We start from the raw sequence: 21,635 nt of genomic DNA on the forward strand, positions 1-21,635 counted from the left end.
GTGTGGCAAGAAACTAATCTTAACCCCTACACTTCCTATCATGCACTAAAATTCGTCCCATGTGGACTGTAGACGTAAATGTGAAAGAAAAAACAATTAAGCTTCTAGCAGATAACAGAGGAAATATCCTCATGACCTCAAAGGCAAGTAAGGCAAAAACTTCCTAAACAGGACAAGAAAAGCACTACCACAAAGGAAATGACCGATGACCTGGCAGACACCAAAATTAGAAACTTCTTTTCATCAAAGACACCACTAAGAGAGTGAAAAGGCAAGCCACAGAGTTGGGGAAGACATTCGCGATACAAATACCCAGCAAAAGACTCGCGTCCAGAAGGCAGCTTACCTGTGGGTGCAGCACCGCACCATCCGCAGAAGCAGGTGGATGGCTTTTAACCGCTGATGACCAGTCTGGCGACAGGCTACGCCTACCAGCCATTCCCAAATTTTGGCCAACGGGAGGTGTGGCACAACTCTTTCTTCTGACAGCATCTGCTTCAAAATCTCGAATCCTGGCCAATCCCCACAAAACACAGATATCTTAAAAATATAATCTGCTCAAGTTTTAATAAATAGGATGAAACAACTGTGATCATTTACATTTTGCCTGAAATTATGCCTTTTGTAAAAGCAACATATGAACATTTTCAGTTCCTCCTTTCTGCAAAATGCCCCAGCAAATTCTAAGAGACAGCATCTTTTTTGGATCCTGACAGATGGCTCTTCTATCTGGCTGTTCAAGTTTACAACTAGCCAACGACAGCATATTTAAGAGTGACATGTGTGGGGTTTGTGAGACAAATTTGTGGAAGTCTTAAAGAAAGTATCAGCTTTGATTTTAACAAAGGTCAGTGACGTAATGGCACCTCCACCCACAGAGTACCCCTGGCAGGGAGGTCATGCGAACGGCAAGACCAGGGCGCGCACCTGTCTGGAAGCGCCCCAGGTGTCCGGCCGTCACAGTGAATCTGTAGCCCCACTCGGTGTTGCTCATGTCGGAGGTGAATCGGTAATACAGAGTGTCTCCTGGGTCACACAAGAATCAGAAACAGGTCAGGACATTGCAGCGAGAGGGAATGGCAAGTTGAGGTGCTTCTGATGAAATACATTAAACCCGGTTTTAAATCCTCCAACGATGTCCCTTCTCAGTATTAGAGTCTACATAACCAAGTACTTATTTGCTACCTGGAAGCTCAAAATCTTTCCATTTCTGCTGAGACCCACTGAAATTGTGCCGATCCTGCTGGAAGTCGCTGCTGCTGGACATGGCTAATTCGTCACAGCCTTCCTCTGTATTGCACTGCGAATCGAATTTGATTGAGAGGTAGATTGCACCCGGAATGTGAACTTTATCCTAGGGAGGGAAGCAGAGGACACTTCTCTCGTTACTGTTCACCGGGTAGTGGCTGAGGGCTTGCCTCACGCCTAGTCCTGCAGTTGAGACTGGGGATGTGAGAACAAGTAAGTGATGGCCCTGACCCCCAGGATCTCCCCCTCCAGCAGGGACGGGGAGCACGCAGACGGGCTGCAAACACGGTAGGAAAGACACTGCAGACGGGCACAGTGGGGCAGGCTTCACTTGAGCAGGAGGGGAGGGCGGGAGATTCCCAGTAAAGGGATGCTCAGGTCATTGTGAAGAAAGACAAGGACGGAGCAGCCTGTCAGGGAGGAAGGAACGGTCAGAGGCAAGGTGAGAGGGGCATGGGAGTCATGCAGGGTGCGTTTCAGGTAAAGGGAACAGTAGTGGAAAGTCTGCCACGCTCAGGGAATGGTAAGGAGCTTGATGTGTCTGTGGTAAAGGTGTGCACATATGCTAGGGAGGTGGGGACAGGGGTGATATGTGACCCTGGAGAGGCTGTCAGGGACAGATAGTGAATGCCTCATGTGCTAAAATGAGGTGTTTAGACTTTGGACAGCAGGGGGAGCCCTGGAAAAGCTGTAAGCAGGAGAAAGCCTTGGTTCAGTTTGTGCTGTGCAAGGATCACTCGGACAGCTGGCGGCAGGAGGCCAGGGCTGGGGCAAGGCCAGCAGTGGGGACTAGAAAGGAGCAGCTAGAGGAACCCAGAGAAAGACAGGAGAGTCTGGCGGTGGTGGAGAAGACGAGGTGACCTCCTTTGAGGTAGAACTGGAAGCTCACTAGATGTGTCTATGTGGGGACAGGGGAGTGGCGACAGAGCCCAGGAACATGAGACAAGAGGCTTCACAACAAAATCGCAGCTGAGCAACAACCAAGTTCTAGATTAGTTTCTCTGCTGTCCACCACTGTTGCTGTAGGGTGCTGTCCACTCATAAGCTTATGCCTTGCCAGCTCCAACATTTTGAAAAGGGCTAAAGACATGCAGGTGGCATTAAGTCAGTGAGAATAACTGAGGTCACTGCACTCCTGCCTCATCCAAACTCCTACCTCTCTCTGTCCAGGTACAAAGTTAAGGAGGGAAAAGATGAGGCTTTTCAGTTCTGGGTAATTAAACAAAGGGGCTGGCATCTCCAAGGTGTGGCCAGGTCATTAGGAGATAGAGTGAGGGTTGAACCCAGACCCACACTCAGACTCACTGCTGGAGGATGCCAAGGATTCACTCCAAGGAGCCTGCTGAAGGAAAAGTACACTCTCCTCCAGGGCCAAGCGGCCCACTGCTTTCTATGAAAACCAGGTCAGGAGAAGAGAAGATGTGGTGATACAGAATCCCTGGCTCAGGGAGGCAGACCAGAAGCACGTTCTTGACCAGGGCTGTCCAGAGGGGAAGAGCTGCTGAAGGAGCTGCTGAACTTCTTGCTACTCAGTAACCCCTGAGGGTTCTGCCAGCCATAGACCCTGAGGCTGGGCAAGTCCGGCTGACGCTGGTCTTACCTCAAAGTTGGTGTTGTTATTATATGGGTGTTTCGACTCCCTCACTTGCACCTCCATTCCTGGCTCCTCCATGAACTGGCAGGCAGCCAGGGCCATGGTCCCCAGCATGTTCTCTCGGCAGCCTTGGAGCACTTTCTGCAGGATCTGGTGGGACACAAGGCAGGGAACGTCAGGGGCTGCCAGTGGCAGGGCCATGGAGCTGATCCATCAGGAAGAAGGGAGGGTCTATTTCAACCCAAGACCCACCCAAAGGAGCTGGCATCATCCTGGACACTGACCCCAGCCCCTAAAGCCAACCCTACCAGCCACCTCTCCCTGGAAGGGGCCCTTGCTGTAAACCACAGTCCTTTCAGAAGAATACCACTTCGAGGAGGTCTGAAAGACCAAGAGAACCAATCAGAGACGGTCATGGCCCCTGGAGAGTTCTGAGCCGAGCAGGGGGGTGGAAGTGCAGATCAACAATTACAGCACAATGGGATAAAAGCCCAGAGTGAGTGCAGAATTAGGAGCTCCATGGGGCAAGAAGGGAGGAAGGACATATTCAAGAGAGGGACCAGCAGGGGCAAAAAATGCTCCCTTCTGCCACCTTCAAATGAGAAATATAGCTCTGGCAAATGCGTAGAAATAAGGCTACAGCATCTCCAAGCCTGCGAGGGCTGGGAAATGACCTAGGGTACTTAGAAACTGGTGGTGTTCTTCTACGGGAAAATTAAGTATTAGAGGACAAATTCACTTCCTAACGAACCCTCAGGTGCTGCATGTTGTATTAAGTGGGTGAGGGTTAGACGGTGTGTGGGGTGATAAGGTTGAGAGGGATGAAAAAGAAGACAGCAAATGTCCTCAAGATTTCTGCACTTGGAAACTGGGAAGATGGTGACAAAACTTTCTGGTTCGGATGGAGAGAGTGCCCAGGGCTTGAGTTCTAGACCAGGACATTTTCTGCCACGTGGGCTCTCCAGTCCTACGCAGCAGGAAATGGAAGAGATGGAAGGTTTGCTAACCAGCACTGCTTTAAAAGACCAAGTTGAAGATTTGATTTGAAAACACAACACAAAATAGCCTCCAACTATCAAACTGAAACTTAAAATTTGAGAATTGGACTTAAGAGAATGCACAGACACTGGTGAGACCCCAAGTTAGCCACCCAGAAGCTAGGAGCCTTAGACAAGCCTCCCAGGCTCGATTTCTTCACCAATAAAACTCTCCCAGGGTCACAACACATCACAAGTGTAAATGCTGGCAGAGTGTCTGACCTGGGGTAGACATTCTAGAAACACTGACTTAAAACAGAAGACACACCTTCCTGGAAGGCCTCCTATATTACGAGAACAGAGTTGTAATTAACCCCGTCCCCTGAATTTTACATTATGTGAGACCGTAGGGGACATGAGAAGGGACAGGCTAGCCAGGAGAGTTAACTTATACGTGTGAAACCAAAAGGAAAATCTTTACAGAGGCAGGTTTCACTGGATCATTATTTCAAACACTCTAAGTACCAAGTGTGTCCTAGGCCATAAGTTTGGCTCCAGGAGGGTCCTAGAGTTCAACATGATCCTACTCAGCCTTTGTTGCATCCACATCTGTCACAGAGGTAAGCTCACTCCAGGAAGGCGCTCACTAGAGGAAGCCTGTTCCAATCCCGGAGCAGGGGGAAGGGACAGAGGAGAACAGTGAGTGCCCAGCTTGGCCTGCTTAATTACCTTCTCCCACTGGTGCTTTTCTTCCAGCTGCATGAACATATCCAAAATGTAGGTCATATGGGCAGGGCCACTTAGCTCCAGGATATCCTCGCTCACTGGCACATGCCCAGGCCACTCAGCAAGCAAGGATGCGAGCACGTGGCGGGCATACAGGACAGCTGTGGCCTCATTCACGCGGAAGAGGTAGTCTCGGACAGCCCTCTTGCTCTTGCAGTTCAGCTCCTTGTGCAGGAGGGCGGCGCTCTTGCTACGCCGCTGCTTGGCATAGCTCTGCTGCAGTTCACTCTCGGTGCTGGAGATGAGCTTCTGGGTAACAGGGTTTGATTCAGCAGTGGCCTGGTCACAGCGTGTGGGCCGGGACTGCAAACCCAAAGACCACCATTACAGAGGCCTGGCTTTCTCACAATGGGGTGGAGGGGGGCAGACATTTTGTTTCCAAGGTGGAGGCAACATACCAGGCATGGTAAGATAATCATGTCTGTATCCACAGCTTTGGCGCTCTGCTCATCCATTCTCAGACTCCTGCTGGGCTGCCACCTCTGAGCCAGGGTCCGTATCCTTTCATCCGTGGTGAGCTCATCTCCATCAAACCTGAAGAGGAGCACAAAGTTGGGTACACATGCAAGAGTTTAACCTGCAATGAAACTTGTCGGAAACATTAATCAGAGTTATTTTCCTGCACTTTGCAATTACATTATTACTTCCCATATTTTGCAAACTAGAAGGTGTTCATTTATTCATGCATGCAGTTGTACACATATGCCCTTGTGGCAGAGAAGGCAAGTTGTCCCTCAGGACCATTCTCCCTTTCTATCTTTTATTTTTATTTACTTATTTTTATTTTATTTATTCTTACTGAGCAAGATTTGCCCTGAGCTAAGATCTGTGCCAATCTTCCTCTATTTTGTACGTGGGTCACTACCACAGCATGGCCGACAAGTGATGTAAGTCCACGCCCAAGAACTGAACCTGGGCCGCCGAAGTAAAATGTGCCAAACTTATCCACTAGGACACAGAGCTGGCCTCCCTTTCTATCTTTTAGAAGTTCCATGAAGTTTTAACAAGAGACACAATCACTCAGCTAGAGACACGGTTCCCAGCTCTCCTTGCAGCTAGATGTAGTGATGCAACAAGGCTCCCGCCGAGGAGAATTGGGTGAGGTAATGTGTGCCACTTCCAGAGCCTACCCTCAAATGACTGGCTTAAGGATATGCTCCTTCCTCCTTTCCTCTAGGCTGGAACAGAGAGGTGAGGTGGGTGAGCCAGCTTTGACTCCACAGATGAGAACAAGACTCTTGGGGCTGCGGGGTCACTTTGTAGAGGAGAGCTGCCCTCTCACCCGGCATGGCTGCCTAGCTCTGCGCTGTTCCATGAGAGAAAAAAAATTCCATCTGCCTCGACTCATGATATTTCTAAATTTCTTAGTTACAACAGCTTAGACTGTCCCCTAACTGATGCAACCCTGCTTCATCTCACAAAGGATTTAAGTCAATATATAAGGAATACATATGGGAAAACAGAAATACGGAGTAAAAAAATAAAGAAAAATTAAGGTGGAATTGGATATAAATTGGAATAGGAAGTCAAAACTAGGATATGGGGGACAGACGAGGAGATTAGTTGAAGATAGGTAAATTTAATGTGGCTCAAGAACTAGCTCAAACTTCCTGGCCACGAGAAAGGGAAGACTGTTAATTTTATAATAATCCTTGAGGAAAAAACATGAAAACAATGTACAGTGGTGAAAAAAACAAAAAAACCAACGCTTTTGACCAGAAAGTCGTGCTCTGCACTGTGTGCTCCCTTGGTGTCTGCCTCACTTTCTGCAGCCACAAGGAGTGGACTCTAAGAGGCAGACTGCAAATGTGAAGTTTCCAAAAGGAACACACAACCCGACTCAAAGACGATCCACGCGGTGTTGCACTGTCAGCCTCCCGATCACTTCATGAAGAACAACCAGTTCCACGTCTGCTTCCTGGTTTTTCAGGAGTTTTTATCCAGATCTCATTGGCAGGAGGCAAACACTGGCCTGCCTTCACTTGTCCTGTCACTCACCACACTTGAGCCACATCTAACTGCCCCTTACCTCTTCTGAACCTCCAGGAAGAAGGAATCGGTCCTTTTCATCTGCAGTTCGTATATGGCCCGGAGAATGTGCAGAGGGGCATTGAGGGCATCGTGGGCCATCTGAAGGTCACAGGGAAGAAGCAAAAGAGGGACAATTTAAAGTGTTTCAACACATTATTGACAATTTGAACTCAAAAGCGATAAAACGATTTTTTCTAAAGTTACCACAGGTTACAATTTAAGAACATCATACGGGTACTTAAAAATTTTAAGCACATAAAATTATAAGCCCTAAAACATGGATTGTAAAATCTGCATTACTGTTATAAATTCAAAGGAAAATATACAACACAGAAACACCGGAAGAAATATCATGCCAAAAAAATGCAATGCTAACAGTCAATAATTGTCCCCCACATTGTATTCACTGCTAGCTTCTCTGCGGCTGCCTTGCACTCAAGTTTGACAACTGGACATAAATGTAAGTATTGTAATTTCTTTTGACTTTTTAAAAACTGTACTGGCTTTCCCGACATCCACCCCATAATCTCTGTTTACTCTTCATATGGTTAGGCCCTTTGAAGTCCAAGCCTTTGCCCATTTTCATATCATTCTGAGGAAGAGTGGATTATTCAGGCAAAGTCAGAGAGCATGTCTGAGAAACTGTGTGGAGGGCCTAACACTTGGGGTTTATTGACGGGCCTGGAAATTACATGCCAACTTTTACACGCATACCTGAATGTGCATTTTATGGGAGAAATGATCTGAAGCTTTTGGGTCCATGACCCCTAAATGTTGAGAACTACTGCTAAAAGGGCTTTTCCATCCTTCTGGATCAATTCTGCACAATACAGACTGAGCCTTCAGGAACTGAATTCTCAGGACATCAGACTGAAGCATTTTCACATGGAGGCTCACACATGGTCTAAGCCGTTCCTTAGAGTCCCTTTCTCAATCCACACCATGATCCAAGAACGTACCAAGAAACATATTCTGGTGGGCTCATCCAGGCTTTCGAGAGGGTCTAGCTTCTTCTGCTCTGGTTCACTGGGGCTGCTGACTGACTGTTCCACCTCCTCTTCTTGGCCCCCTCGCTCATCCAGCTCCAGGTCTCCGTGCTCGGCCAAAGTGCTGATCTCCTTTTTTGAGGAGTACAGCATGATGGACAAAATCTATACAGAAAGAAAATCAGGCCGGGCAGGACTGTGAGTGGTTATGGGTGAGAAGACAACACAGATCTTTACCCCTCAAAGTACAGAAAATATTGACCGAATTTTTCAAAAGACATCAGAATTCACAAAAAGAATGTAAAATTAGAAAAGAAACAGGAAAACATGTTCAATTGTATTTGTAATCATGGAAATGCACTAAAACTATGAGGGACCTTAGTGTTTATTAACTTTGCCAATGATAGTAGAAATTGATATTATCCTTTTAGAATGCATTTTGGTGAAATGCAAAAGCTATAAAAATGTTCATACTCTTTGACCCAGTAACTCATCTTTCAGGAGTAATGTAAAATACATAAAAAGTTGTATCACGATATGGTCAGTGAAGCAATAATAATGGCAAAAAACTGAAGATCACCTTCATGTATCATACACAGCCATTAAAAATGGTGATTGTGAAAACTACATGGCAACAAAAATGGTCACCACATGATCTCAGTTTATTTGATTCAACCATGCTTACTGTGATAAATCTAAATCTATATATGTAATACAGATACAGAGGAAAAAATTAGAGTAAGGAAATATATAAAATGCTGATGGTAGTAGTCGTGCATAGGGGGTGAAATTTGGAGTTTTTCTTTCTTTTCTACTTATCAAATTCTTTGCAATGTGGTTCTATTATTTAAATAATAAAAAAATTTTAATTTAAAATATTTCCTAAGAGCTCAATGCTCTCCAGGTTATCCATTAATATGTTTCAGTATATTTTCCTTAAACCTAACCAAATCCTCTTGGGGCAACTAAGAGCTACTTCTCTGAGCTCAGCCTGCGTGACTGAGAACAGTCGACTCACCCCCCAACTCCCACAGAGCAGCCTTTCCTGGACCTGAATCTGGCGCTTGGCACAGAAGCTCCACAGGGAACCACAGTACTTCCACTAAGAAAAACCCAAGGCCTATGGGGAATAGCAATAAACTGAAAATGATCGAGTAAAATCCCACATAAAATAAACGTAAGTGAGGACAAATTTAGAAACTGATTTTAGCTCACAGGAACTTTAAAGGGAAATAATAATTCAGGGGCACACTTTATTACCATGATATAATGATAAAGAATGTGATCCACAAAATACTTCTCTTCTAATGTTCTGTAAACAAACATCAAATTCATTTTCCCTGGCAGAGGAGGACAGGTGTCATAATCCCTATTTCCAAATGAGAAGACAGATATAAGACACAGATCTGAAAACTGCACACACGGGAGTGTGCAGGGCAGAACGAGTTGTATCTTACTAACTGAGGAGTCTAACTCCCAGGCCAGTAAATCTGCACCGGAAGCAGTAGCAGGAACCACCCTCATCCCTTACTTCCAGGTCCCGGAGCAGCCACGTTTTACTGAAGCCAGTCCCTTTGCTGCACTTTTTCACCAGAAGCTTCAACAAATCAGTCTGAAGGAAGGTAGCATGGGTCTCTTCAAAACTGTGAGCCTGCCAAACAGAAAAAGAATGATTTGCAACTGCCTTAGCGGGAAGAAGGGTCACTCAGGGAGAAGCAAGCCTCTCTCAGAGCCCAGTCTCAGCTGGTGGCTCAAGTGCACCTTCTGGTGAAAATTCCAGAGTCAGCAGGAAGGATAAAACTCTGAACTTTCGCCATAATCCAAGTCTGTTCATTCACTCTTTAATTCATTCACTCAACAAATATTTCCAAAGCCTAGCATATTCTATCTGCTAAGTCCCACGCTAAGAATAAAGGTTTTACGTCCCTCTCCTGCTCTTTACCTTTCAAAAGCTTCCCACTGCTCTTCAGACTAAAATCCAAGTGCCCCATCACAGCTGACAAGGTCCTGCAGGCTCCCGGCCTGCTTCTCATCTCCCTCTTCCACGCTATCCTGAAGCCCTGGAGGTCTCCTTCTGCTCCCGGACAACCATGCCTGCTCCTCGCTCTGGAGCTGGCTACTCTCCCCGCATGCAACGCTCTACCCAGACTCCTCATCTACCACCTCAAATCCGACCTTCTCAGAAAGGCTTTTTCTGACTCAGGGTGGTTTTCCTTGCAGGCTCTCTGTTGTCTCTCTTGTAATTTAGACTGTAAGCTCTATGAGAACAGGGACCTTCTTTTTAGTTCAATACTACCTACTCAGTTCCATGTGGCACCTGGTGCTCAACAGATATGTACCAAACGAAAGATTCAAAGACAGAAATGGCCTCTGCCCTCAGAGAATTTATTTTCTCTTTCTCACTGTAATGCAAACAACTAAAACAAAAGCAGATTGTGATACATGCCATGAAATCAAGAAACAGCCTATGTATGGTCTCAATTCTAAAGCTACAAACTCTCAGGGCAGGCAGAACTGAAATGCCATCTAGTCCAGTCTCCCTGTGGTGCTTAAGTCCCTCCATGGTCTCCTTGCCAGTGTTGCCAAAGTCAAGGAACAAGCAAACTTTTCTTTCTTCTTCTTCTTTTTTTTTAAAAGATTGGCACCTGGGCTAACAACTGTTGCCAATCTTCTTCTTTTTTTTTTTTAAGGATTGGCACCTGGGCTAACAACTGATGCCAATCTTTTTTTTTTTTTTCTGCTTTATCTCCCCAAACCCCCGCTGTACACAGTTGTATATCTTAGTTGCAGGTCCTCCTAGTTGTGGGATGTGGGACGCCACCTCAATGTGGCCTGACGAGCGGTGCCATGTTCGCACCCAGGATCCGAACCCTGGGCCACCGCAGCAGAGCACGCGAACTTAACCACTCGGCCACGGAGCCGGCCCCGCAAACTTTTCAAATTAATCCTTCTTTCATGGCTAGTTCTGTTGGGAAGATCATCCTAAAAGTGATCCGTTCCTCCCCATCAATGCTCCTCAGGTAGCAGAGGAATCATGTTCCTCGCAAGTTAAGGCTTCTCACCTCCACACCAACAATCACTCAGCTCTTTAACTCGTCTGCCTCCTCCCACCTCAACTGCCAAACCTATTGCTCACATATCCCATGGGATGCTAGCCCCTTTTATTGTTCTCTTCATCTTATCCTATGAAGAAGCAGAAGGAGCTGTGGTTCAGAGGGAAGCGAGAAACTGTTCAGTCCATTTTTCTTCTCATCTTCCAAGGTTACGAGCCCATTAGATAGTAGTACCTGGTTCCAGGAAGCAGTACTGATAAAATACAGAGTACCAACTATTGGGAAAATTCAATGTTTCTTCCTTAAAGTTATCCTTGGCAACGCCCCAACCATTTCTAAAAATAATCAAGATCCCATGGTCAACCATCCATCGAACTCAGATGGCATTTCCTCCAAGTTAATTCTCTGCAGATGTTAAAACACAGCCAGGTTCATTAGGAAATGGAAGAAGGTCACCATTACCTTTAGTGTTTTATATAACCCTTTGAGGGCCAGGGACAGCACCCAAGTTGCTTCCACTGCCTCGGAACAATGGCTGTCCATGCTGGTTTGCAGAAGGTGACTGGCGATAAAGGCAAAGTGCTGTGAGTATTGGCTCAGCTGGGTCTGAGAGCTGCCACATTCCTGTCCTCCTCCTTTCTGGACCAGTTGGTAGTCCTTCACTGAAGGGTGATGTCAGGCAGGAAGAGAAAGGCACAAAAAGTATAGTTAATGCTTCTTGCAGCTAAGTTTCTTCCCCAGAAATGTGCCTTACTGAAGCAAGAACTGCAGACGCCAAAAGACAAATCTCCCTGGTTTCAATCTTAGCCATTAGATGTAAGGCCAGTTTCTCTGTGAGCACAAAAATGATACTGGGCCACCTATCTACCAAGCAACTGAGGGAGGCAATTCCCATTCCTACTAATGTGCACAAGCAGGCTGTCTCTAAAGGTGTTAAAGGAAGTTCTTAGATACAGTGCACAAGAGACTTCCACTTCCAAACAACACTGAGTAAGAGGGATTGGCTTTACTCTCCTACCATAAACAACCACAACACCAAAAAAATACATGAAACCATGATTTGGAGGCATTGAGCAATAGGTAGAACAGGACTAAGATTCCTGAGAGAAAGGACGTAAACCAGGTGAGCCCTCCAATAGCCTTGGCTATCTGGAGATAATTTCCAGGCTGCAGAGCAGGGACTGGAAATCCAAGCAGAGTCCAGCAGTCTCGATGAATTGAGGAGAGAGAGCTCAGAGTTCAAGGGAAGCAAAGGCAGCTAGAGTTTATGGGGCAGACTATCACATACAAGGGAGACGCACAAAGAGAGAGAGGGTATGGGAGACCTCTCTAGATAGTCACAGAGGGTTCCTCATGAGTCTTTGGCTGAGTATTGATCTGCACAAATATGAAAGGAAACTATCTAGACATTAAACTATCTAGTTCTAGGAAATAAATACCAAAAAGCAGGGGACAGAACAGTTCTTGGAGCTCACACAGAGCTGGAACTATTTTGTCTTCCAACCAGTGAGAGTAGAAGTGTCTGGTGGGGGGCAAAATGACTATTTGAAGATGTAACAGTTGAAATTTTTTCCAAATTTGATGAAAACTATAAATCCACATATACAAGGAACTCAATAAACCTCCACGCGGAAGGAACATAAAGAAAACTATGCCAAGGCACATCATAATCAAAATGCTAAAAACCAGTGATTAAGAGAAAAATCTTAAAAGCAGCCAGAAAAAAAAGACACATTATGAAGAGTAACAAAGAATGACAGTAGAGTTTATGGCAGAAACTATGCAAGCCAGAAGAAAACGAATCAATATCTTTAAAGTATTCAAAGAAAAACTCCTCAGCCTAGAATTTTTCTACCCAGCAAAATTATCTCTCAAAAAATGAAATAAAAATAAATATTTCTTCAGTGTGATAGGACAAGCCAAAACAAAGATTTTGTAGCAGCAGAACTACACTACAAGAAATGTTAAGTGAAGTTTTTTTCAGGTCAAATAAAAATGATACCAGATGGAAATCTGAACCTGCACAAGGAATGAAGAGCACCAGAAATGGTAAATATAAAATAGTTTCCTATACTGTGAGGTTTATATGATGTAAAAGTAAAATGTGTGACAACAGCACAAAGGATCAGGGATAGAAATAGAAAATCTACAATGTTTCGTCCCTATATGTGAAGTAGTATAGTATTATTTGAAGACAGACTATGATGAGTAAAGGTGTATATTATAAACCATAAAGCAACCCATAAAAAATTATTTGAAAGTAGACTACTGTAAACCATAGAGCAACCACTAAAAAAATAGATACAGTTAAAAAGCCAATAGTGGAGTTAAAATAGAATCATTAAAAAAATAAAAAATAAAAACTCAATCCAAAAGAAGTCAGGAGAAGAGGGAAAAAGGAACAAACAATAGATGAGACAAACAGGAAACAAGCAAGAAGATAGTAGATTTAAATTCAACCATCTTGCTAAGTGCATTAAATGTAAATGGTTTAAACAACTCAATGAAAAGACAGGGATTTTCAGACTGGATTGAAAAAGAAGACTCCACTATGTGTTACCTACAAGAAATCCACTTTAAATGTAAAGGCACAGGCAGGTTAACGTGAAAAGGACGGAAAAAGATGTATGATGCAAATGTTAGTAATAAAAAAAAAGCTAGAGAGAATACATAAATATTAAAGTAGATTTCAGAACAAGGAACATTATCATGGATAAAATAGGACATTTCATAAGGAAATGAGAAATAAACACATGCACAGTTACAGTTGGAGACCTCAATACTCCTCTCTCAGTAATTGTTAGAAGTAGAGAGAAAATCAGTAAGAGCACAGAAGACTTGAACAACACTATCAACTGACTTGACCTAAACGACATCTATAGGAAACTCCACTAAACAACATAGTATATGCATTCTCTTCAAGCATACACAGAACCTTCATCAAAACAGACCACATTTGGATCATAAAAATAAGTCTCAATAACCTTAATATGATTGAAATAATTCAAAGTATGTTCTCTGACCACAAGAAAATTAAACATGAAATCAATAACAGAAAGATATCTGGAATATCCTCCAAATATTTGGCTACTAAAAAACAAACTTTTGGGGCTGGCCCCGTGGCCGAGCGGTTAAGTTCACACGCTCCGCTGCAGGCGGCCCAGTGCTTCGTTGGTTTGAATCCTGGGTGCGGACATGGCACTGTTCATCAAGCCACGCTCAGGGAGCGTCCCACATGCCACAACTAGAAGGACCCACAACGAAGAATATACAACTATGTACTGGGGAGCTTTGGGGAGAAAAAGGAAAAAAATAAATCTTTAAAAAAAAAAAAAACCAAACTTTTAAGAATACACAGAGCAAAGAAGAAATCACAAGATAAAGTAGAAAATATTCTGATGAATGAAAATGATAATACAACATATCAAAAATTATGGATGCAGCTAAAGCCATACCTAGAGGGAAATTCATAGCATTAACATACCACCATTAGCAAAGAAGAAAGTTCTCAAATCAGTAATTTAGACTTCCACCTTAAGGAATCAGAAAAAGAAAAGAGTAAATTAAATAAAAAGCAAGAAGAAATAAGGAAATTAATAATGATAAAGGTAGAAGTCAATGAAACAGAAAACAGAGAAATACAAAGAAAAATCAATGAAAACAAAAGCTGGTCCTTTGAAGAGACAAATAAATTGATAAATCTCTGGCTAGACAGTCTAGGAAACAAAAAAGAGAAGGCACAAATTACCAAAATCAAGAATGAGAGAAGGCAGCTGATACCCAATGCCAAATTGAGAGGAATTAAAGACAAATTTTAGAAGAACTAAATTTATTCCCTAAATAAATGAAGAGATATGCCATACTCATGGGTCAAAAGACTCAATATTGTAAAGCTGTCAGTTCTCCCCAAATGGATCTACAGCTTCAATGCAATCCCAATCAAAATCTCAGCAGGTTCCTTAATAGATACTGACAAGCTGATTCAAAATTTTATACCTTTCTGCAAAGGAAACAGAATAGCCAAAACAATTCTGAAAAACAATAACAAAGCTTAAGGACCTGATTTTAAGATTTAGTATAAATCTATAACAGTTAAGACAGTGTAGTATTTGAGTAAGGACAGATATATAGATTAATGGAACATAACAGAATCCATAAATGGAAACACACATATGTGGGTCAATTTTCAACAAAGGTGCCAAGATAATTCAATGGAGAAAGAATAGTCTGTTCAATAAGTGGTCCTACAACAAGTGGATATTCATATACACATGTAAAAAAAGAACCTTGATCTTTACCAAGCACCACACACAAAACAGCACAGACAGTGTCTAATGCTGAAGCTGAATGAGAAAGCAGATTGGTTCAGAAGCAGAACGGCGCAAATAACGGTTAGATACTCCTGATTGTTTGGGGTTTGGCAAATTAAGCCAAAAGGGCATTTACAATGTACTTTCACTGTTTTATTAATGAAACAAAATGGAAGGTGACATGAATGCCAACACAATTATTTGAAGTTATTTTACATTCATGTAGCCACCTGACTCCATATGTTTAAATTATCCATTAGAAAACAAATGAAACCAGCAAATGCAGAAATTAAACGTTCAGAACCTAAACATCTGGCCAACCAAAAAATCATATACACAACCATATACAGAACCACACACACAAAATAAAAGCATGGCAAGAGTCTTCAGAATTATCCCAATTCAACCACATCAATTCAGAGATGAGGAAAAAGAAGCTCAGGGAGCTATAAGTTGCTTTTAAAAAAATTATACACAGAGGCAAGAACCAAGGTATCTTCATTGATTTTAGGGTATGCAGAGATGAGGGACCTTTCTTCCATTCTTAGAAAAAACAATTATGCTTGAGACCTGTTTTCCTTTTCCGGGTTTTGACATCGACGACCACAGCCCTGTTCTTCTCAGTGAAGTGCTTCAGGATGATCACATTATGTGGTTCATTGGCATTATCCATATAAACACAGCGGGTCCCCACACAGAGGACCTAGAGCATGACACAGACAGACAGAAAAGGTAAGTCAATAGCACAACGAGACAGGAAAGAGCACCTAATTAGACACAAGCCCCGTCCCTTCTGCTTGTGCCCCAGACTGCAACAAGCACTCAAGGATAGGGTTCTTCTCATCTCTAAGTCCAGGGCCTGGCACGGGCCTGGCACAGACTGGTTTAGGTGCTTGCTAAAGGATGAAGCCATGTTTTCACAGTCCTCCTTGTCCCAATCAGTTGAAAGGCATGGAGATTAGAAACGAGATCAAGATGAATGTCAAAGTGAAAAAGAATTGTACTGTGAAGGTCTTCGTAATTTATTGCAGTTACATATTATTCAAAGCCAACTACCAGCTAATAAAGTAAATTACATGGCTAAACTGTTGAAAATGCAAGTTGAGGGGCCAGCCTGGTGGCATAGTGGTTAAGTTCGTGTGCTCCACTTTGGTGGCCAGGGGTTCACAGGTTCAGATCCCAGGCGCGGACCTACGTACCACTCATCAAGCCATGCTGTGGTGGCATCCCACATACAAGACAGAGGAAGATTGACATAGATGTTAGCTCAGTGACAATCTTCCTCAAGCAAAAGAGAAAGATTGGCAACAGACGTTAGCTCAGGGCCAATCTTCCTCACCAAATTAAAAAAAAAAGCAAGTTGAAGAAACCATCTCATAATCTTGAAAATATATCAATACTGTAAAAGCCAATTATCTAAGTGAAGAAAATAAACTTCCAAAGATATATGCTATAGAGGCTTTCATGTGTGTGAGGAAGATCAGAGGGGGAGGTCAGGCCTTCAGATTGATGTACCTGGGGGAAGCCGACCAGCACCAGCAGGGTGAAGATGTTGGTATGCTTCAGCTGGAAAGGCAGCTGCTTGATGCAGTGGTCTGTGAAGGTGGCAATGACATCACGCCACAGTGGGGCACCGTTGAGTGACCGCAGGATCTCCGCCATGGAGCATGCCCAGTCCAAGCCCACCCGGCTGGAAGGCAAGAGCTCCATTAGGCGGCTGTGCACAGGCTCCAAACTCAACTCATCAGAGCTCGCTACACTCCAAGGCAGACCCAGAGGCATGCCAAAGAGCCGTGCGTTAATTAGCTTAAAAACAATGGAATGAGGCTTTTCATATAACGGTAAGTGGAAAAAAAATCAAGATGTTACTTATATACTCAGTCTACAACTATGTCTTTAAAAATATATACATTTTTAAAATGTTGGTTGACAGCATTTCTAATATAACTAATTCTATTCTCACAAAAAATTCCCTGACAGCAGCACTGAAATCAGTCAATAGTCAGACCTCTGACTTGCAGAAATGAACACCAAGGTGGGGTAGAGTGGGGTGGCTACCTGTCCAGACACACAGCTCCCAGGCTAAAAAGCAGGTGGGTGGTCTTCCAGCCATCTGGCATGATGGAACTGTCCCCTGCCGCAAACAGGTTATGTTTGGCTGAGAGGACCTTGATCACCGCGGCATCCACCTCTGCTGGTGAAAGGCGGATGATTAACTGGCCGAGAAGACCCAGGGTGAGGTGGTAGGTTTCATTCAGGTGGCCTGCGTTTGAGATGACAACCTGAAACATGAGTGGGAGGACGTGCTCCAGGTCTATCAGGGGGACTGTGGGACCCTGCAAGGGAAGGAGAGAAATCTGCTCAATCCAAAGTCCATGTGACCACACCAGCTAAAGACTCCACCCCTTCACGTCTAGTTTACAACTAGCCTAGTGCCAGAAGAATTGTGCAGCAGCTTTCATGAAGGGCTTGTGTACAATCAATTGTAAAATAAATATTCTCAGCTATGACCTTACAAGCCTACTTCTAATTTTCCTTCACCATGAGAAATAAACTCAGTTTTTTGTCCTGACATGCCATTGTAAAAGAATTCAACTAATCTGGAAATATACAAGAGTTAAGGCTCCCCGTAATCTACTTCCCCTCAAGACCAGGAGATAACAATTGTGAACAGTTTGATGAACAGTCTTTCAACTTTTTTCTATGCATATTGACATATATGTAAAATAAATTTAAAATTAAACATTTTTGTTTCTTTAAATGCTGTCCTGCAACTTACTTTTTTCTATTAATATGCCATTTCTCAAACCAATAAAAACAGAGCTCCTCAATCATCCAAATGGTTGCACACTATTGCATTTTATAGTTAAGACATAACTGACTTCATGGCTCCCCTATTGCTGGACACTTCCTTTGTTTCTAATTCTTCATTATTATAAACACCTTTTAGATAAACAGCCTGGTACATTCATCTCTATACATTTATACCACTTGTTATTTTCCATAAGCAAGAAATGCCCAAATCTGGAGAGAATATTTAAAAACTTTGTAGTTATCTCAGTGTGATTCCAGAGGTCACTAAATCTATAATACAAAAACAAAGCAATTAAAGAAAAAAAGTTTTTGAAAATAGGGGCTGGCCCCGTGGCCGAGTGGTTAAGTTCGCGCGCTCCGCTGCAGGCGGCCCAGTGTTTCGTTGGTTCGAATCCTGGGTGTGGACATGGCACTGCTCATCAAACCACGCTGAGGCAGCGTCCCACATACCACAACTAGAAGAACCCACAACGAGAAATATACAACTACGTACTGGGGGGCTTTGGGGAGAAAAAGGAAAAAATAAAATCTTTAAAAAAAAAAACGTTTTTGAAAATAAAAAATGATTCTCAAGAATGCATCCTCCTGGAGGCGCAGCCTAATATGGGGTGTCAGAGTCCAAGAAAAATGAGGAGGCTGTCCATGCAGGGGGCTGGTCCTGTGTGGGGTGTGGGAACCCGAGCAGGATGAGAAGTGTTTCCATGGACGGGTGGCCTGGCAGGGGTGTCAGCATGAGTGGGGCAAGGAAGGCATCCATGCAGGGGAATGGTCAGCCATGGGACTCAAGCTTGAGCTCTCAGAGGGGTGAGGAGGGCATCTATAAGGAAGGGCAGCCTGATGTGGGGTGTTGGAGCCGAGGTGGTGAGGTGAGGGCGTCCAGGTAGGGAGTTCAGCCTGGCACAGGGAATCACACAGAGTTCTAGCAGCACAAGGAGATTGCTGCCACAGAGTAGCAGCCTGCAGTGGGTGAGGGTGACTCAAGGCAAGGGGGCAACCTGATACAGGAAGAAACACACAAGTGTAGTGAGGAGGCATCCAAGTTGGGGGAGGCCCAGCAAACAGTGTCAAGAGTCCAAGCAGGGAGAGGAGGTCACCCACAGAAGAAAAAGAAAGGTGGCAGAAATGCAAGATTGATCAAATAAGTATATTAAGGATAATGGGATCCAGGTTTCTCACTGTTAAAGACAGGAGTTATAAATATAAAAAAGGAGAAAACTAGAATAAGCCTGTGGTTCTAGATGGGAATTGGAGGGATTGGTATGAACTCATGATTCACTCACTTTTTCACTCTTTCTAAATCAGGGTTTCTCAACCTCAGCACTACTGACATTTGGTTCTGATAATTCTTGTGTGTGTGTTGTGGGGGGGGGGGAGTCACATGGGGGCGGTACCTGAGCATTAAAGATGTTTAATGGCATCCTTGGCTTATACACACTAGATGCCAGTAGTATACCCCCAACTGCGACAACTAAAAATGTCTCCAGACATTGCCAAATGTCCCCCTGAGGGGAGGGGAGAGAGCCTCCAGTTTGAGAACCACTGTTCTAAATATTCAAATAAATAGGAAGATGAAGCGTGCACACACAGACAGACACACATACACACACACACCCTAGCTCTGTCCACTGAGAGAGCCTGGTTGGGGTGACACCCTGTTAGTAATGAGCCTATCTAGTGCCCAAACCTCAGTTTCTACTAAAAGGAACAAGTTCAGCTTAGAGAAATGACTGATTCCAGGCCTAGGGAAGGGAGAATGTGAGGAGAGCATGAAATATTTTGTGTCAGAAAAGAGAAAATGTTCAAAAAAACTATGGGAGTATGTCAAAAGGACATAGAAGACAGCCTGAATGGGCTCCCATTGGCCAAATCCAGGTCAACTTAAGCATCAAAATAAGAAGAATAATGGGCTATAAATGAGGAATTAAACAGGAAGTCGTGTACCCATAATGATATAACTAAATGAATAAATTGCCAGTTTGATGAAAATTTGCATAGCTTCAAAGACTCTCCCCACTAAATAATTACTAATAACAAAGGGGAAAGATCAACTTTACAGTGGAGAAGGCTAGCTGACACCACTTAATCAAGTGATCAAAGTGAACATGATCAGTAATGAAACAAATCAAAATTGGGTTCCACCTGATAGGCTGCAATGTGAATCTGTGACACTCCTGCAAAAGATACAAAACCTGAATCTACTCCTGAGGATACACCCACCAAACCCAAAGAGGACATTCCACAAAACAGCTGGCCTGTAACCTTCAAAAGTGTCAAGGTCATGAAAGTTAAGAAAGTGCTGATAAACTGCTTAAGACTGGAGGAGAGTAAAGAGACATGATAACAAAACGCTTCATATTAATTCCAATCCTCTTGCTATAAAACATTTTTGGAGCACTCTGGGAATGTAAATTGGTATAATTTTTGTGGAAAAATTGTTTGGCAGGCCAAGCTTGGCTTCATTCATGTGTTTACTTGAAAACAGGTACAAGCATGATCGTGGTACTACTACGACGTGGAATAGCTCCAAACTGGAAATTTCCCAAAGGCCCAATAATCGTAAAATGAATTTTAAAATTAGGCTATATTCACACAATAGAATTCTAGATAACAATGAGAATGAATAAGCAAAACTATTCACAGCAACATGATGCATCTCACAAACACAATGTTGAGTGAAAGCAGCTAGACACAAAAGGAGTACACAGTGACTTACCCCATCTATGAAAAGTTTAAAAACAGGCAAAACTAATCTATGGTGATAGAGGTCTTTTTATTATTGGGTTGTCAGAGTTGTTTATATATTCCAGATACAAGTCAATCTAGGTACTTCTTACACTAAAATAAATCTAATAACTTGCCTTCCAAAGAGTGTTAAAAAAGAAAAGATTGTCAGGGGTCAAACCTCAATAGAGAGAGCAAGAACAGAAGAGACACTGCTAAAAATCAAAGAGGTGATTCAAAAAACTACTTAAGGAATTCTCTCCGAACAAAAGACAAAGATGAAAAGTATGACCAAACTGAAGAGAAGACGGAGGGTATATCTAGGAGAGTCACTATGCACTCCAGAAAATGAAAATGGGGTGGGAAGAAGCAAACAAACAAGAGAAGAGCAATGCCTCAGCTGAAGTAAAAATTGAGTTTTTATCAAAAAAGCAAACAGGATGCAGGGAAGGAACACAGAAAGGGAATTCTATTTTGACATGGTCTGATGAATGTCTGAATTCTAAGGATAAAGGGAAAACTTTTAGATAAAAAAAATCATTCTTAACATTGGACTTTTTCTTTTCTCTCTTTGATTTATTTTTGTGAGAAAGATTGGCCCTGAGCTAACATCTGTTACCAATCTTCCTCCTTTTGCTTGAGGAAGATTGTTGCTGAGCTGACACCTGTGCCAATTTTCCTCTATTTTATGTGGGACGCCATCACAGCATGGCTTGAGGAGCAGCGCTAGGTCCATGCCCAGGATCTGAACCTGTGAACCCCGAGCTGCTGAAGCAGAGCACGTGAACTTAACCACTACACCACGGGGCCGGCCCAATACTGGACTTTTTATCAGTAACTCTAGGTTGCAGAAGCTCATTAAGCAACATTTACAGAGTTCTGAAGGAAAAAGACTGTGTTACTATAATTGTGCTCCCAAAATATCTCCATGGGTGAAAGGAAAAGACAGACATGCAGCCTTTCTTAATATCTGAAGAAGTATTCTAGCACAACAAAAAATGAATTAGAATAAGCAATTCAAGAGGAAAACAGTAATCAACAGACAATAATGTGCAATCAAAACAGTAGCCATCAACAATTAATTACAACGTGGTTCTGACATTCTAAAGAAAGTA

The 21,635-nt window shown here is 43.3% G+C and overlaps 1 protein-coding gene across 3 annotated transcripts in view; it reads right to left on the reverse strand.

Annotated features, from left to right (window-relative positions):
• ZZEF1 (zinc finger ZZ-type and EF-hand domain containing 1) overlaps positions 1–21,635 on the reverse strand; it is a 112,725-nt gene that overhangs the window by 10,991 nt on the left and 80,099 nt on the right. For all 3 annotated transcript variants that reach the window (XM_023653285.2, XM_023653286.2, XM_070227910.1), the window contains exons 40-52: positions 17,044–17,321; positions 16,501–16,675; positions 15,556–15,688; positions 11,138–11,337; positions 9,154–9,273; positions 7,596–7,787; positions 6,635–6,735; positions 5,004–5,139; positions 4,549–4,908; positions 2,849–2,992; positions 1,186–1,354; positions 928–1,026; positions 347–512 (exon numbers count right to left, since the gene is read on the reverse strand). In XM_023653285.2, the coding sequence (XP_023509053.2) occupies positions 347–512; positions 928–1,026; positions 1,186–1,354; positions 2,849–2,992; positions 4,549–4,908; positions 5,004–5,139; positions 6,635–6,735; positions 7,596–7,787; positions 9,154–9,273; positions 11,138–11,337; positions 15,556–15,688; positions 16,501–16,675; positions 17,044–17,321 (2,273 nt within the window). The remainder of the gene's footprint in view (positions 1–346; positions 513–927; positions 1,027–1,185; positions 1,355–2,848; positions 2,993–4,548; positions 4,909–5,003; positions 5,140–6,634; positions 6,736–7,595; positions 7,788–9,153; positions 9,274–11,137; positions 11,338–15,555; positions 15,689–16,500; positions 16,676–17,043; positions 17,322–21,635) is intronic.

Source organism: Equus caballus, chromosome 11 (genome assembly GCF_041296265.1).
Source record: "Equus caballus isolate H_3958 breed thoroughbred chromosome 11, TB-T2T, whole genome shotgun sequence".
Lineage (NCBI taxonomy): Eukaryota > Metazoa > Chordata > Mammalia > Perissodactyla > Equidae > Equus > Equus caballus.